This window comes from Camellia sinensis, chromosome 4 (genome assembly GCF_055761805.1).
Source record: "Camellia sinensis isolate YWXY chromosome 4, ASM5576180v1, whole genome shotgun sequence".
Classification (NCBI taxonomy): domain Eukaryota; kingdom Viridiplantae; phylum Streptophyta; class Magnoliopsida; order Ericales; family Theaceae; genus Camellia; species Camellia sinensis.
In genome coordinates, this window is record NC_138964.1 from 48,344,634 (window position 1) to 48,362,317 (window position 17,684).

At 35.7% G+C, this 17,684-nt stretch overlaps 1 protein-coding gene across 1 annotated transcript; it reads left to right on the forward strand.

Annotated features, from left to right (window-relative positions):
- Positions 1-8,956: 8,956 nt before the first annotated feature.
- On the forward strand, positions 8,957-15,743 carry LOC114300197 (uncharacterized). Its single transcript, XM_082924810.1, has 3 exons — positions 8,957-11,810; positions 14,245-14,630; positions 15,554-15,743. Exons 1-2 carry the CDS (start codon positions 8,993-8,995, stop codon positions 14,628-14,630), a joined length of 3,204 nt encoding a protein of 1,067 aa, XP_082780936.1. The 5' UTR covers positions 8,957-8,992; the 3' UTR covers positions 15,554-15,743.
- Positions 15,744-17,684: the final 1,941 nt, after the last annotated feature.

The following is a 17,684-nucleotide window of genomic DNA, read 5'->3' on the forward strand; positions in this document are numbered from 1 at the left end:
TTATCAAGATGTAACATGTATTTTTGTATGATTATTTTATTTGTATTCAAGTTTTTAAGCTATGTAAAGATGTATGCCATTTCATTTGACTTATGCACTGCTCTTATGGACCACTTGTATTTTGAATTATTGCTTCCGCATTTGTGAGCCCCCTATATCTATACTCTGATTGTGTGTGAATTTTGAAGGTTGGCCTTCGGTAATCTCGGATTACTGGCCATCACGGCACCAAACTACTAGGGGCGGTTTGGGGTCGTGACACCCTTGGTCCACAACCAAGCACAAAACAAACAAGTTGAGAGGCTCCAAGGCAAGGCGCTCAGCCGAGACCTTCAGCAACTCAAAACGAACACGAACATGGATGATCATCGAGTGTTCAAACGATGACGTCCAAGTCTAGAGAGCGGTCAAAAATGGGGTGTCTACAGTTGCTTCTCTTTGACAGAATTCAGAAGTCAGGAAATGACGGGAATGAATGTCAAAGACCAGAGACGACCCATTTTTGACAAGGCCGAAGACTTGGACAAACAAACAAGATCACAATACACAGATGTACTCGCATGCCGGGGCAAAATGCAAATGACACGCACAATGCCGAACACAACTTATGATCATGCAAAGAAAGCTGTAATGAAGCATTTAAACGCAAGTGTTATGCAAAGAAAATACAACATTTCAAGAAAACCAATAAGGCACAACAATCTCACTCATGAGAAGAAGTAAGCAAATAAACATGACACGCGTGAGAATCACAAACCGAGCCGCCTTTCACATAGAAAAGATGTAAGAAAATATGTAATCTTCATTGCGCCTCACACAGGAAAGGCTAAAAGTGACTAAAGGAAACACCCGAAGTCTCAAACGAAACACCTCTCAGCGTATCACACGTGATAGAGGGAAAGGCAACACCTCTCAGCATATCGTACGTGAGAGAGGAAAGGGCAACACCTCTCAGCGTATCACATGCGAGAGAGGGAAGAGAAACACCTCTCAATGTATCACACGCGAGAGAGGGACGGACAACACCTCTCAGTGTATCACACACGAGAGAGGGAAGAGAAACACCTCTCTGCGTATCACACGCGAGAGAGGGAAAGGCAACACCTCTCTGCATATCACATGTGAGAGAGGGAAGAGAAACACCTCTTAGCGTATCACACATGAGAGAGGGAAAGGCAACACCTCTCAACGTATCACACGCGAGAGAGAGAAGAGAACGGTGCACGCACTGGAGGGTGGTATAAACATTGGAGCACGTTCAAATGTTTCTAACCAACAAGACGGTATAAGCGTCGGACACACGATCCAAACACTTCTAACCAAAGGAGTCTAGACATCGGGCACACGACCCAATGTTTCTAACTCAAACAAGGCGTTCAAAGGACATGAATGATCTCTGGAGCTCCTCTGAATGAACCGTACATACAATATCGTACCTGTACAAGCAAGAAACTTTGACAAGTACAATGCAATACAAATATATATTCAATGCAAGATCAATCAGCATGCTCTATGCTAGACACCAAATGCATATTGCATGCGAATACGAGAAATGCATATTCTATGCAAACGTAAGAAGTGCATATCTTATGCGAGAGAGACAAATACACGTTCTATACAACTTACAATGCACATTCTATGCAACAGGTATGGACAACTTCTATGCGAGTTGAAAGAGCATGTACAACGCAACACGATGCAGCATGCGCATTCTATACAAACAAAGAGTGCATATTCAATGCATGAGTGAAAAGGTGCTTAACAACGCAAGTCTTGAGTACATGAAAAAATGCGCTAATGCAACATATTCAAAGGCGATTCATCAATCTTGCGGTATACAAAAGGATACACTTTGTTCGTATAGAGTGCCACGCCCCGGAAGCACAGTTCGGAGCTTCCACAAAGACCACTTGAGCTCAAAAGTGTATTTTCTTGAACTTTCTTGAGAGAGGAGGGCATAAGTTATCAACAAAATCCCAAAGAAGAGCATTGGAGATCCATCGGCCACCATAGGGAGCCATCGGCCACCAATCGGCCACAAAACAAGTCCATCGGCCAACAATTTGGTCGGTCGGCCATGAATGGCAGATTCGGGGCAATTTTGACTTTTCACCATGGGTCTTTAAGTATAGGGTTCTAAACCCTATTTTCTCACTTCTCCCTTGCCGAAATCCTTCCTCCTCTCTCTCTAGATTGCTTTCCTGTCATCGATCTGCTCTTTACGCACGTTTTCAAACCTACCAAAAACTTTTAATTTGCAAAACCCTCACTGTTCTCAACATTTTGAACCGATTGAAAAGTGTTTTCGGTGCCTCTTTCTTGATTTCCCTCACTTGGGGTTTGTTTCCCCCGAGTCACCTTTGGTTTTCGTGCCTTCTTCCGAGCCTTGACATTTTCTTCCAATTTTCACCCCTTGGAGTTGACTTTTTGTTGGCTTTCGGCATTCCTACCCATTTTTCACATTTTCGACCATTTTCCCATCCTTCTCGAGATGGCGGATGACATCCCACATGGCGGAGCTCCTCTGGAGATGGGGATGGATCCCGAGTTTGAGCCTTTTCCACTAGGCGTTCGACCGTTCGATCCGGCGACGTATGACCTTGAGGTACACTTGTTGCCTCCTGACGACATCTGTCAGTTCAGGAAATTCGCGCGAGGTGCACCGGAGGACCTCCTGCTACGCGAGTTGGAGTCATACTTATCCTATGGCGCCTCTGAGGTATACACTTCCTCTTTACTTTTCGCAATGTAGATTGCATTCGTATTTCTCTTCAGCTATTCAAACCAGTCACACTTGCACACTGTATTCTCTGTTTATTCTGAACACCTTCACACACTGTATCAAAGTCTGACACACCTTGCATCTGTTTATCTTGCTTACAAGGAGATTCACACGCTTTCCGAGGCTACAGGACCATTGTCGCACGGGACTGGTATATGGAGCTGCCTGATGCCGTCCATCACATCGTCGATGAGGCTGGTTTCAGCACATTCTGCATGGGACTATCACGTCTCACTACCAGCCAGCCTCTCTTAGGCACTTTAGTAGAGAGGTGGTGGGATACCACCGACTCCTTCCATTTCTCTACAGCAGGGGAGATGATGATGACTCCCTTTGACTTCTCCATGCTCACCGGCATAGGGGTAAGAGGTCATTCGATCCCTTATGATACAGACATGGGCGAGTGGGATGCTGCTCAGATTTACTTGCTGGAGACTCGTCCACATCTCTTCCGACCAGGGATGGTGCGACATTCATGGTTCGCGGACTACTTTAGAGGGGAGACACCGACGACCCGCGAGGAGACCGAGTACTATGCCCGGGGGTTCCTCATGTTCCTGTTTGGCACTACTCTTTTCGCCTACTGGGCAAACACCGTCAGGCTCTACCTCCTGAGTGCCTTGGTGGACCTATCCCAGGTTCGTTATTATGATTAGAGCAGCGCCGGCCTCGCCACATTATATGGATACATGAGCTCCTTTTCTCGCCGGAGCGGGCACCGGCTGGGAGGATACTGGAGGGCCTAGGAAGTATGTCCTTCCTTTCTGCTTTATATTTTCATTTTACATTACCTGTACTCCGTACACTGCACATTGCACACACTACCTACTGCTTTACATCATCTGTATACTGCTCACACTACATGATGCACTGCATATTGATCTGTATTTGTTCGACATACACTCACTGTTACCCTTTTACATTCCACAGCTATGGGTATATGCCTACTTCCCGAGGCTTGTCCCAGAGCCGGAGTTGAAGACACCCCCCATGGTATCGTATTCACACGGATACGACGTGAGATGTCAGCGGAGGCCCCGAGAGTCTTTCTCATTCTTCCGTTGATATTTCGATACTGTAGCCGCAGCAAAGGTAGTTCAAACCTTTCAGTCATTTCAGTTCTACTTCAGATTAACATTGCATCTCTAATGACAGCTAATAACCTGTACATGCATCATTTACAGATTACCTGGCAGCCGTGGGCAGTGATGCCTGATAGGGTTAGAGATCAGTTTGCCGGTGCTTGGGAGACGTCCTGATTTCGGGTTTTGCTTGAGGGCCCAGTCTGTCGAGCGTGGTTCTTGGGGGAGCGCTTCCTATGACAGAGCCTCGGTTTTCCAGAGCCAGTGGTTCCGATGCCGCCTCCCACTCACATGAGGATTACAGAGAGGTACACCCCACAGGAGATAATCGATTTCACAATAGGTTGGGACGCCGATCTCTTCAGGCTTGATGGCGACTATACTGCCTTTATCCAGACATATCTCATGCCACCTCTGACTGGCATTCATAGAGGTGAGAGAGATAGACCTATAGCAGCAGCAGAGAGAGCGGGTGGATCTAGGGCGACTCAGGCCCATGACAGGAGAGGCCCCTAGGCGAGGCGGGGAGCAGGATGGCCGGAGCTGCCTACTACCGTGACTTGCCGGGGATGCGCTGGAGAGATTTATCAGATTCCCATCGCTCCTGCCCCAGCTGGCCACGCGCTTGTCGGAGTTCGAGGGCCAACCCCGGTATGTACCATACATTACATTTTGCATATTCAATTCATTTCAGTTTACGCATTGCGAATTACTAATCATCTCAACAAGTCATTATTAAACATAACATGAGCCATAACTAAAAAACTCATGAATCATAATTAAAATAATGTCATAACTAAATAAGAAAATTAATCATAACTAAAAAAAAAATGACATAATTATGAATGTATATGGTACATCCCTTTCAAGGGTTTGTATATTACAATTTCCCTTAAATGTATGGTACACACTCAAAAAGTGTGTGTGGGTCTCGATTCGCCAAAACTCCTACTCCTCGCTAGGAGGTCAGTAATTCAAATCTCCACACCTATATGTGAGTTTTATTCCTCGTGTATTAATTGGGTTTTCTCTCATACTTTGAGAGTTTCTTTACAAAAGTTTGTATCGTATTTGATCTTCATTATGATGATTGTAATTTAATTGGGACATTCTCGCCTATTTTGAGAGTTTCTTTGTAAAAATATGCGGTTTTCTCTCCTATTTTAGGATTTTCTTTGTAAAAATTTATATTGTATTTAATCTCTATTACTATAATTGTAATTCATTAAATTTTATTGTAAATTTATAATATCTTATATCAATCAAATCTTAATAAATAAATAAATAAATAAAAATTGAGTGTGGTTGTGTAACATGTACTTGTCCAATTTTGAATAATCAAAGTCAAGTCTATTGGACTCATTAAAAAAGAAGAAGAAAAAGTGAAGTCAAGTCAAGTCAAGTCTATTGTGGGGCAGCATAAACATTTGGTTATGATTTTCTTGCCCTCTTCACGCGACTGCATGCCACGAACGTAGGTGAAGTAATTTGAGTGAAGCAGTACATTTATAATAGATTCTATCATCTCATGTATAATTAAAATTATTTTATTTTCTTTGTACAAAAAATATGTATATATATGTTTTTCAAATCTAGTTTCTCTTTAGCTCAGATATTGAATTAAAGGGTATTGTCCGAGCCTAGAAAATTCACTACATATATTATTTTGGTGATATGACCTGTTCATTTTGTTAGAATTTTTATGTATATCATCTACACATAAAAAAATTTGATTGATCCGATATTCGTAATTTGTTCAATTTATTGTGTTTGTCACCAAAGTCTATTTTTAAAAATATAGTTATCATCTATTTTTTTAAACAAATGAGATAAATTAAACATGCTACGATTATCAAATTAATCTAACTTATTTGTGCGAATAATATACATGAAAGGGTCCATAAAATAAATTATTTAGATCATTGAAAACTGGGGTGCATGGTGAGCTCCACACGCCTAAACAGTACATTCCTCTGGATTAGAGAAAAGCCAACCATTTTATTTACATAAAAAAAAGGAGAAGATCAATTTAATAATTGTAACGTATTCAATTTCTCAAATTTATCTCAAAGCAATATTGACAATGTGTATTTTTTAAAAAAGATCATTCATTTTTTTTTTTGGTAATAAGCATAATAAATTGAATATGTTACGATTATTGGATCAATTACATTTTTTGTGTGAATGATATACATAAAAGACTCTCCAAAATGAATGATTCGGATGATCGAAATGAAATCCCTGATGAAAGACAATCCAAATCTTATGTGTAAATTTGTTGTCATATAAGTTAAAGAAGGCTAATCAAAATAAAGGAAATTTTACAATACACACCCCATTTTGGGATGTGTACTATATGTATCAATTGTGACATTTATAGTCTTTTGTTATGATTTATTATGGTGTTAGTTATAACTTGATTATGATTATGTTATAATTCATTGTAATGTTAGTCATGACTTATAGTGATGTTAATTAAAACCTTTCGTGATTATTAGTTTGGTTATAGTTATAATTCAAAAAGTCTCTAGTTATACTTTATGTAGTGTTTGTTTGTTTGTTTTTTTATTTTTATTTTGTATTTTTTATTTTATTTTTATTTTTTATTTTTTTAAAGTTATGGCAATGAAAAAAATAAAATAAATAATTATGATATTTGTGATAATCAAAAAAAGTCTTGATATTATACAACGGGAGGTGTTTGGTGCGGATTAAGTAGGTGTTTGGAATTTGCGTTTTTTGATATATATATTTTTTTGACTTATTCTTTTATGATAAATTACAAATACATTCCTTGAGAACTTTTTAAAATATATATTGCCCTTTGTAATTTTGAAAATTACGAATACTTCTCGTTAGAATTTGTCATTTAACAAAATTAATATAAAAAGAGAAATTTTTAACTACCCTCCTATATAACAATAAAATTATTAGAAATACTAATTAAAATATATTTCTAATATCATTAAAATTTATTTATGACTTAATGATTTATTAACAAAATGAGCCATTTATTATGCAATTAAAAATTTAAAGGAAAAATATAATTTTCAAAAGAGTGGTGCTACATCCCCTAATATATCACATCTATTTTGACCTTTAGTTTAGAGAGAAAGAGATAATAGAAAGAGATAGAGAGAGGAAGGATGAGGAGTTAGGGGTGCGGTCTGTTTCACATTATTAGAAGTAGATTAGAGGTGCTCAACTAGAGCTCCCAAACATTTTTCTTTTCAAAATTACAATTAATATTTTAAACAAATCTTAATAAGGAACAACTTCTCTCTAGTTTGGACTGGATCATGTTGTTGGGTTTCTGTGGGCTCATTATGGAGCTCACATTGACGATTCGAACTGTTCAATGCGTATGGCTCGTCGTGTATTTTATCTTTATAAAAAATCACGTTAATTAAATAACAAGAACCACTTGATTAGATCACATTTGTGTTAATAATTTATTTTTAAAATTATAGTTACTGTTAATATAAATTTGGTCTGATCAAGCAACTATCGATATCTGATCAATGTGATTTTTACAGAAATAAAATATTTAATAAAATTTACATATTAAACAATTTAAATCATCAATATAAACTCCGTAGTCAGCCTATGAAACCCCACAACACACTCTATTGTGATTTCAAACGGGACATAAGCGTGTGACATCTCAATATATTCATAATTTGCTTTAAATATTAAAATGCACCAACTTTGCATCTTTGACTTATGGTCCACCGAGAAAGACCAAGATGACCCAAGTCAAGTCAAGTCTACCTATAATAATAAGGGCAAAATACATATACTCCTCGAGGTTTAGTAAAATTATAGATATCCTCCTGAGGTTTGAAAAATTACAGATACTTCCCCTGAAGGTACTATATGTATAACAAATTAGAGGGCAAATTGTTATGAAAATATAAACCTCAGGGGGCAATTTGTTATGAAAATATAAACCTTAGGGGATATTTGTAATTTTCAAAATCTCAAGGGTATCTGTAATTTAACTAAACCTCGAAGGAGGTATATGTAATTTGCTCTAATAATAACAATAATATTATGGACCAAACATAAAAATTTAAAAATTATTCAGAATTTTATATTAATGACTCCTATTAAGTTCATATATAAATTTTATACTGTACAAATTCAATATTTATCGTACATCACTTTCCCTAAAAAAATCTGAAAAGATATGTCATTGTCCATAACATTTTTGTAATAATAATAATAAAAGAAAATTACCAAAAAGATGTGAGTTGATAAAATTATTACATTTGTAAGAAAAAATTTATAATTTTAATTATTAATAATATTAATAAAATTTATTATTAATTTATAATTATTTTCAAAATTTTCTCCTGATATTATTGTTATTAGAAAAAACAAAACGACAGGAATTCCCAAAAGTCAAGTAAAGTCAAGTCTACATATAATATTATTATTATTATTAAAACTGGTTGTGATTTGAAAATTATGTATATCATTGTGTTGTTTAAATAATTAACAGAATGATTATCTTTTACCCTTTTTTTTTTTTTTTCATTAGTGTTTCGGATTCAAAGGTGCCCTTAAAAAATAAAAATAAAAAAGTCTAGGATTCAAAGTGGAAAAAATAAAATATTAGAGATCAAAATAACACGAAATTCATATTTTAAAAACTATTTCTTCATCATTTTGTTAATTTAGACAATCCGTTTAAAATTGAATCAATTCAATTCCGTGAATATTTCAATGATAACATTAAAAATTTTAAAAAATCAAAGTAATACGAAAAATATATATAAAGAAATGTATTTTGTCCTAATTTATAAAATGTGAGAGCCGCAAATGAAACTATTGGAGGACCAAACACAGGGCAAGGTCATTGATCCAAATGATCGAACGCTAATGTTGTATAATTTGTTACAGAAGTAATGGTCCAAAGACATGTGTTTCATATGCATTGATCTGGCATGATCTTAGTGGAAGATCCAAACCAACACTATTGAAAGGAATTGCACTAGAATTTTCAAACCCAACTAATAATTTTCCAAGTTCTATTATCTATAAATACCTTTGTATGCTCTTGCAGCTCTTCATCCCTGCATCATATTACTGTCTTTAATAGCTTTCTATTAATAACAAGCCTACAATGACATTCTTAGCCAATACACTTCCCAACCACTATCTTTCTTTCCCAGCCCTTTTACTCTGCCTCATCATCCTTGCATTGCCCACTTTTTTTGATTATGCTGCTTTTGCTTCTTCCTTAACTAGAAAACAAACAAGTGAAGCAACGGCTCTCTTCACGTGGAAAGCTAGTCTTCACAACCAAACTCAAACTCTCATGTCCTCCTGGGTTGGAACCAACCATTGCAGTTGGCGTGGAATTCGTTGCAACAAGGCCGGTAGAGTTGCCCATATAGACCTTCCCAATTATGGTTTGAAAGGTACTCTTTCTAATCTTAGTTTCTCATCCTTTCCTCATCTCCTCACCCTTCAACTTTTTAACAATTCACTTTATGGGACCATCCCTCCTCATATTGGTAGCCTTTGGAGACTCACCTACCTTAGCTTGCCTCTCAACAATCTCTCTGGAACAATTCCGACCGAAATAGGCCAACTAACTAATCTAAGGATCTTGTACATGTATGGAAACCAAATCGGTGGCTCCATTCCTCAACAAATAGGATTGCTCAGCTCTCTCAATGAGCTCAGCTTGTCTACTAACAATCTCAAGGGCTTAATCCCTTCTTCAATTGGAAACTTGGGCAACTTAACCGTTTTGTACCTTTTTAACAACCAACTTTCTGGATCAATCCCTCAAGAAATTGGGATGCTAAGGTCTCTCGTTGATCTTGCACTCTCAAGGAACAATCTCACAGGTTCAATTCCTGCTTCTATAGGAAACTTGGGCTACTTAACAACTTTGTATCTTCATGACAACCAACTTTCCAAATCAATCCCTCAAGAAATTGGGATGCTAAGGTCTCTTGTTGATCTCGCACTCTCAAGGAACAATCTCACAGGTTCAATTCCTACTTCTATAGGAAACTTGGGCAACTTAACAACTCTGTACCTTTATGACAACCAACTTTCCGGATCAATCCCTCAAGAAATTGGGATGCTAAGGTCTCTCGTTAATCTCGCACTCTCAAGGAACAATCTCACAGGTTCAATCCCTGCATCAATAGGGAACTTGGGCAACTTAACCACTTTGTACCTTTACGACAATAGACTTTCTGGATCTATTCCCCTAGTGTTCAACAATCTGACACATTTGACCGAGTTTGATATAGGTGGAAACATGCTCAATAGTCATATCCCAGAAGGCCTATGCTTTAATGGATTGCTGGTTAATTTTACAGCAAATGATAATAATCTCATAGGTCCCATTCCAAAAAGCTTGAGAAATTGCTCTAGCTTATATAGAGTTAGGCTTGAAAGAAACCAACTTTCGGGAAATATGTCAGAAGATTTTGGCATATACCCAAGCTTGGATTACATTGATTTGAGTCATAACAATTTTTATGGTGAACTATCTAAAAACTGGGGAAAATGCCACAATTTAACTAGTCTCAAAATGTCTAACAATAAAATTTCTGGTAAGATACCATCTAATTTAGTAGGGGCAACTAAACTATCCATTCTTGATCTCTCTTCAAATCATCTAGTTGGAGAGATCCCATTGAAATTGGGAAAGTTGGTTTCACTATTCAACCTTAAGCTGGATGATAACTATCTAGTCGGCAATATTCCTCCAGAATTAAGTAAGTTGTCCAATTTAGAGAACCTTAACTTGGCAGCAAATAATCTAAGTGGCTCAATCCCTAGAGAACTTAGAGACTACTTAAAATTATTGAACTTAAATTTGAGCAATAATAGATTTGGGAAAAGCATTCCTACTGAAATAGGCCAGATCAACACTCTTCAAAGTCTTGATCTTGGTAATAACTTGCTAATTGGTAAGATACCACAACAGATTGGAGATCTGCAAAGCTTAGAAACATTGAATCTTTCCCACAATGAGTTCTTTGGTTCTATACCATCATCTTTCAATAAAATGGCAAGTCTTACTTCCATTGATGTGTCATACAATCAGTTAGAGGGTCCTCTTCCTAACATCAAGGCGTTCCAAGAGGCTCCATTCGAGGCATTCAAAGGTAATAAAGGTTTATGTGGTAATGCTACTGGTCTGAAGACTTGCTTGACAAAATTGAACAATGGGGATGTTGAAAAAAAGGGCAAGAAAGTTACGTTACTAACTGTACTTCTTGTTTTTGGAATTTTGTTTCTTTTGCTAATGGTTCTTGGCATTCTCATGGCTTTTTGTAAGAAAGTGAGGAACACAAAAAACAAGCCATCACGAGTTAACCATGATAATGTTTTTGCAATATGGAGCTATGATGGAAAAATGGTCTATGAAAACATCATTGAAGTCACTGAGAACTTCAGTGCCAAATATTGTGTTGGAGAGGGAGGATATGGTACCGTTTATAGAGCTGGCCTACCAAATGGTCAAGTAGTTGCTGTGAAGAAACTTCATGCAACACTTGATGATGACTGGGCTAATCTAAAAGGGTTTACAAGTGAGATCCATGCATTAACTGAGATTCGGCATCACAACATTGTAAAGTTGTATGGTTATTGTTCACACCCAAGGCACTCATTTTTGGTTTATGAGTTCTTGGAAGGGGGAAGCTTGGAAAAGGTACTAAGCACGGACGATGATATAGTAGTCTTTGATTGGATTAAGAGAGTGAACACTGTTAAAGGTGTGGCAAATGCTCTGTCTTATATGCACCATGATTGTTTTCAACCAATCATCCATCGAGATATATCAAGCAAGAATGTTTTGTTTGATTTGGAGTATGTGGCTCATATCTCTGATTTTGGCACAGCTAGATTTATGAATCTCAACTCATCTAATTGGACTTCATTTGCTGGGACCTTTGGTTATGCTGCTCCTGGTATATATTTTTCTATTGCAATGATTTATTTCCAATTAAATTACCCATGTAGTGTTTGTTCATTTTAACTTGCTAATGATGACAAATTGCTAGATTTAAGCTTGTTATTCCATTTTTTCTAATATGCATACCCTTAAATTTTGATGTATGATGAACATAGCTACTGAAAAGCCATTTTAGATGAAAAATATGCACTGAAGTAAGTAAATAGAGTTGCAGATGTGTTAGCTACTTGGGGTTGTGATAATAATTCTTATTTCTCTAATTTTTAAGAGCCTTGTACATTGGTTAAGCCTATTGTGGCTTTAGATAGGTTGGGTACTTTGTATATATATATATATATATTCAAGTTTGTTAGTGCTGATTCTGTTTTGGACCAAATTACACTGTATCCCTATAGTTTACACCGTTTATTACTTTGCCCCTTGACTTTAAATTATTTCAATTAGCCCCTAGACTTCAAGTCCAATCAATTGGGCCTAAGCATATAACATTGTCTTAAAATGAGATTTTGGTAAAAATACAAGTTGATAAGGAATAAAGTGAGATTTTGATGAAAGTGCAGGGGTGCTAATTGTAATTAATTCTATCACATGACTATTCTTTGTTAGTTTTTGAAACAAGGTTATGCAAATGGGCCCAATTCCAATTTGACTCGAAGTCTGGAGGGTTGACTAAAACAATTAAAAGGTCAGAAGGTAAGGTGAGAATAGATTATAAGTATAAGGATGTAAAGTGTGATTTGCCCATTCTTTTGCATGAATATTTTTTTTCTTCTATTGTTTGAGAGATAAGGCTCATTACCCCTCTCGATTTTAGATTATTAATAAATTTCTCCCTATGTCGTCAAGATTTACCAAAAGTAAAAAATAAAACTCTTTTTTGCAAGACATGGAATATTTTCTCTTTGTTTAACGTTCATTTAAGAAAATGATTATTTCAATCGGATTCTATGTGTTTCCTTTATTTTGGTATTTATGGTTATAGTTGAGACTTTGGCCCGCTCTAATGACCTACCACTTGTGCAGGGATGGATCGAGGGGGCTGGCAGGGCGACCACCACCCCAAAATTTTGAAATAACTCCTTAAATATAGTGGTATTAGTTATCAATATTTATAAATTATATAGGCTCACCCCTTCAAGATTTTATTGATTTTCTTTAACTCGATTTGCAGTGTTAAGTTTCAATCTTACCTTTCTAACTCTGGATTTCTTTTCTCTCTCTGCCTCTTATTCTTCTTGTTTGTTTCGGCTCTCATCTTCTCTTCTTGTTCTTCTCTTTCCTCAATTTTTTCCTCTGTCTTTTTTTTTTATTTATTTAAATTTTGCCTAGAACTCAATTTCCATTTTCACTTTTTCTTCCTCTTCTCCATCTCTATTTTAAAACAACTTATACTTTCAATTCTTCCTCATTTTCTTATTTCTGTATTTAAATTTTGTCTTTCTTCATTCTTCTTCTTCTTCTTCTTTGACTTAATTACATTCGATAGAAGTCGTACTTGCCAACAAAGAGATCACATTACCATTGAGCATTTTCGAGTTGACATTTTACAATTACATGTGATACTCAATTACAAGAATTAAAAAAAAAATGATTTAAAAAAACTGATTGATTTTTCACAATTAAAGATATTTGCAAGCTTGCAAGTAAATTTAATTTACATTTGAAATTCTAGTTAAAAAATTAGATATTCCGAATTTCAAAAAGTATTAATAATATTTGAGTTGTGCCAAAGTGTTTGTAAAGCAAGAAAGTCTATAATTTATCCTCTTGTCAATAGATTGAATCGTCATCTTTTAACTTTACCTATGTCTACAGTGACAACAAAATGCACATTTTTGTCGGTGAAAATTATCCAAACTAAGCAACACAAGTAGTATTTTTTTCTCCTTGATTATAAGTTTGCCCCCTATGATTAAAATCATGCATCCATCCTTGCAGTTGTGAACAGTCCTTCAAAGGCCACTATATATAGTTTATTACTTCAAAAACTTATATTTCTACTGCTAACATTTGGCAGTGAGCAAATTTTCATTAATTCTGTATTTCTCTCAAATTGTTTTGGTTGCTCATAAAATCAGAAAGACTAATAACACTTGAAAGACTTTAGTTAATATTGGTGACTAACAATCCTATTGATGTCTTGAAAATCATGTATGGAAAGGTAGGTAGTTGCTTCAATGAACTAACTATCCTATTTTAAGATATTCATGGTTCTCAGGTTTTCATATTCTGAAATTTTGGCATTGGCATTGATCAAGCATTTATATAATTTCCTTCTTTTGGAACCCTAAACTATTCGTATCATTTATCAAAGAATTCCAAGAAATTTAATTAATGTCTGGAAATGGCCCAGGAGCTGTTTTCTTTACTTTTCCACCATTTCTTTATTTAATAATTTTCTGCTGTTGGGCATTTTTAATTTTGGGCAGAACTTGCTTATACAATGGCAGTGAATGAGAAGTGCGATGTTTATAGTTTTGGGGTGCTAGCACTGGAAGTGATTATGGGGAAGCATCCATGTGATTTAATCTCCTCTTTATCATCATCCTCGTCCTCATCATCAACATCAACTGCGCAAGGGATATTTTTGAAGGACGTCTTGGACCAACGCCTCCTGCCTCCGAGGAATCAAGTGGCAGAACAAATAGTTGTTGTTGCGAAACTAGCATTTGCATGTTTACACACCACTCCACAGTCTCGGCCAACCATGCAACAAGTTGCTACGATACTATCAAAGCAAAGGCCAACATTGCAAAATCAATTCTACACGATTACATTAGGACAACTCTTTGACATCAACTGTTCAAGCTCTTGAGTATTTATTTTCCCTTTCATTCTTGGATTGCATGATATTCTTGCTTTCAATTGTCTTCTTATACCATTCAATTGCACCCTGTGTTCCAGTCTATTTTGCTACTCTATTCTACTAATTACCATTTTACAAACTTTTATATGCCTAATTTAAGAGTACCAATCCTCTATAATTTCCATCACAGTTAGAGATACAATAATGTGTCTTGAATTCTACTGTAGCTCACTTTATTTATATTTGTATAAAAGATGAATTTCAGGAAATATGAGAATTGTTGTTCATTTTGTAAATTATTGTTCAAAACGTTGAAATAGTCTTGAAATGACTAATTGTTGAGGATACTTGAGAAGAGGGAATTGTGTTATTCCTTGGATGATGAATTGGAATAAAAGTATTTATATTCATCTTGTGTTATTGGCATATCAATTCATTTGATTACATTAAACTTTTAAAGTTGATTTGAAAACTTGCATTGAGAAAAGAATGTTGAGAAACAAGTTTCCATGAATTGGTTTTGGGGTAAATACAGTGGTTAAGTCTTGACAGGTGATGTAGATGAAATTGAATAGGTGTCGAGCCTTCCAGTTAATACTGGTGAAAATGACAGATTATAAGTGTCGAGCCTTCCAGTCAATGCTGGTAAAAATGACAAATTGGTAGTATTTGTATAGTCTACTTGCAGACACCGACCTAGGGATTACCAGAGTCGTATTTACCGCTCTTGAAATGAATTATTAAATTTTGAAGAATTAAAATTGCATGACATCATTTAGCATGATGGTTTTCAAAGATGAAGATGTGATTTTCCTTCAAAAGGGCATAGTATGGTATGTGCATTTCATCTCTTGAGACTTGTATAAAATGTATATACTTTGTTAAGGATTTCCTACTAGGCTTTATGCTCACCCTATGGGATTTTTGTGCAGGAAAAGATGTGGTGATGCCGCCTAACTAAAGGCGAGCAAATGTATGTTGAGAGTACGAGACTCTCATTTTGCTGTGACTCTTTGTGTAAGCCAAGGGCGGTATATGTTTGGGTTTGAATAACCATTTTGTGTAACCAGGTTCAAGCCTTGGAATCTTGTAAACCCTTGGGGGTATTTATTTGTTTATTCACTTGTTGTTGGATTAATGTATTGTTGCATGGAGAACTATTTTATCATGTAATGTAAGTTTGGAGATTTATATTTGGTTTTCCTTGAAAGAGCCATGATTGTTGTATTATCATTTGGGCTAGAAATTTGGGGTGTTACAGTTACTCTGACAATATTGTCCAAGAAAAAAAATATTTAACTTTCTTATTACTCAATTATGAACCTCCTCCTGAAGGGGTTTATAAAGTAAAATAAATTGAACTGTCCTTTTATCAAACAAGAGTCCAATAGAAGGATTTTGACTAAATTTTCCTTAATATAATTCCTTCTTTTGGTGATATAAATAAATAAATAAATAAAAAGTTATTTCGTGTTCAACTAATGTTGAAATTTTGTTGTTGGCGATTTTGGGTGGGTGGGATTCTAATTGGTACATGGGGATATATAGGGTTGTCAACTAGTTTAGCTAGAATCAAACACAAAGAAAAGTTATTTGGGTTGGTCATTGGCAGGAACAAAACCAGGATTTCATCACCGGAAAGGTCAAAAGATAAATAAAATTTTTCATCATATGCATAAGTACACATGTATGTACAATATGATATTATAAATGATATTTATATACAAAAAAAAAATCAAATACCATAGAAGCAATTTCTAATAGGATGGAAAAAAAAAATTGGTGCAAAATAAAGAGAGAATGCAAGATGGGATAAGAATAAGATATGTATTTTTTATATTAGGAGGTCATTTTATGTATAAAATGAAATATATATATATATATATATATATATATTTGTAAAATGTCATCACAAAACATATTTTTTACAGAAATCGGGGAGCCATAACCCCCATAGTTTTCTCCTAATTCCGTCCCTAGTTATTGGCCTAGTGAATTAAGTTTGGGATCAATTAAAAAAGTCATATTTTTTTTTCTCTTTAATTTAGTGAATTTATTCTACATTTATATCACTTTTTTTTTTTTTTTTTTTGGGTTATAAATTTTTTCAGTCAATCTAACCTACAAAGATCTATTTAAAAAGAAGAAGAAGAAGAAGAAGAAGAAGAAGAAGAAGAAGAAGAAGAAAAAATAAGCTAAATATAGTAATATTTTTTTAAGTGAATTTTTTTCATCAACTCTTTAGTCTTGGATCCATTTGATGACTTTTATTTATTAGTCTTGGATTGAAAGCTGCAACCAATGAATAACAAATATAATTGGCTTGTGGTGGTAACAAGGAAGACAAGAAAGAACATAAAAGGATTACTATATTATATTATGGCTCTGTTTTGGATCAGGCAGATTAATATGAAATTGAATATGGAAAGAATTATCAAGGGAAAGGTATTAGTAACCATGTCTATGCATAATAACCCTAGGTATATAGACAATAGATTCAGCATGCATTCAAAGGATTTGTCGCCAATTGATAATATAATACGGTCAGTGAGAGATGAGTCGGACTGATTCACGTGCTCCACGGGTCTACTGGCCTTTGTCTTCTTGGTGCACACCTGCAAAAGGTTAGGTGGGAAGGTACCAAAATTGGAGTGGTTTCTCCCTGTGGACTCTCTGATGGTTAAGTTAGACATGAAGTGGTTGAAAGAAGAGAGAGAAAATAAAGTTGAGGGTTGAGAGAGGGGAGAAAGAGAGAATATTACTTGTTTTTTAAAATGTTCTTCACAAGCTTCCTTATATCTTTTACTGTTCATTTCCTTATCCATTTAAGCTATCTTATTAGCCGAAAGTCTATGGTCTACTCGTCGTCAGTCATGGCAGTTTCACCATACCAGGGAACGAGAGGTCTTGTTGCATTTAATGCCATGACAGCCTCATTTAATACCTAATATATGGGCTCAATAACTCTACAAGATTTTTGTCTGCCATGTGACTAACTTCCTATCTAATAGGTGTCCAAATGCCACAGGGCCTAGACCAGTGCAAGTTCTTCGGTGGTTCTAT

Bases quoted from the DNA above. Each gene is read 5' to 3' on its own strand.
- LOC114300197 (XM_082924810.1), top strand. From the start codon at position 8,993: ATGACATTCTTAGCCAATACACTTCCCAACCACTATCTTTCTTTCCCA. The intron at 11,811-14,244 runs GTATATATTTTT...AATTTTGGGCAG, and splicing joins CTTTGGTTATGCTGCTCCTG to AACTTGCTTATACAATGGCA.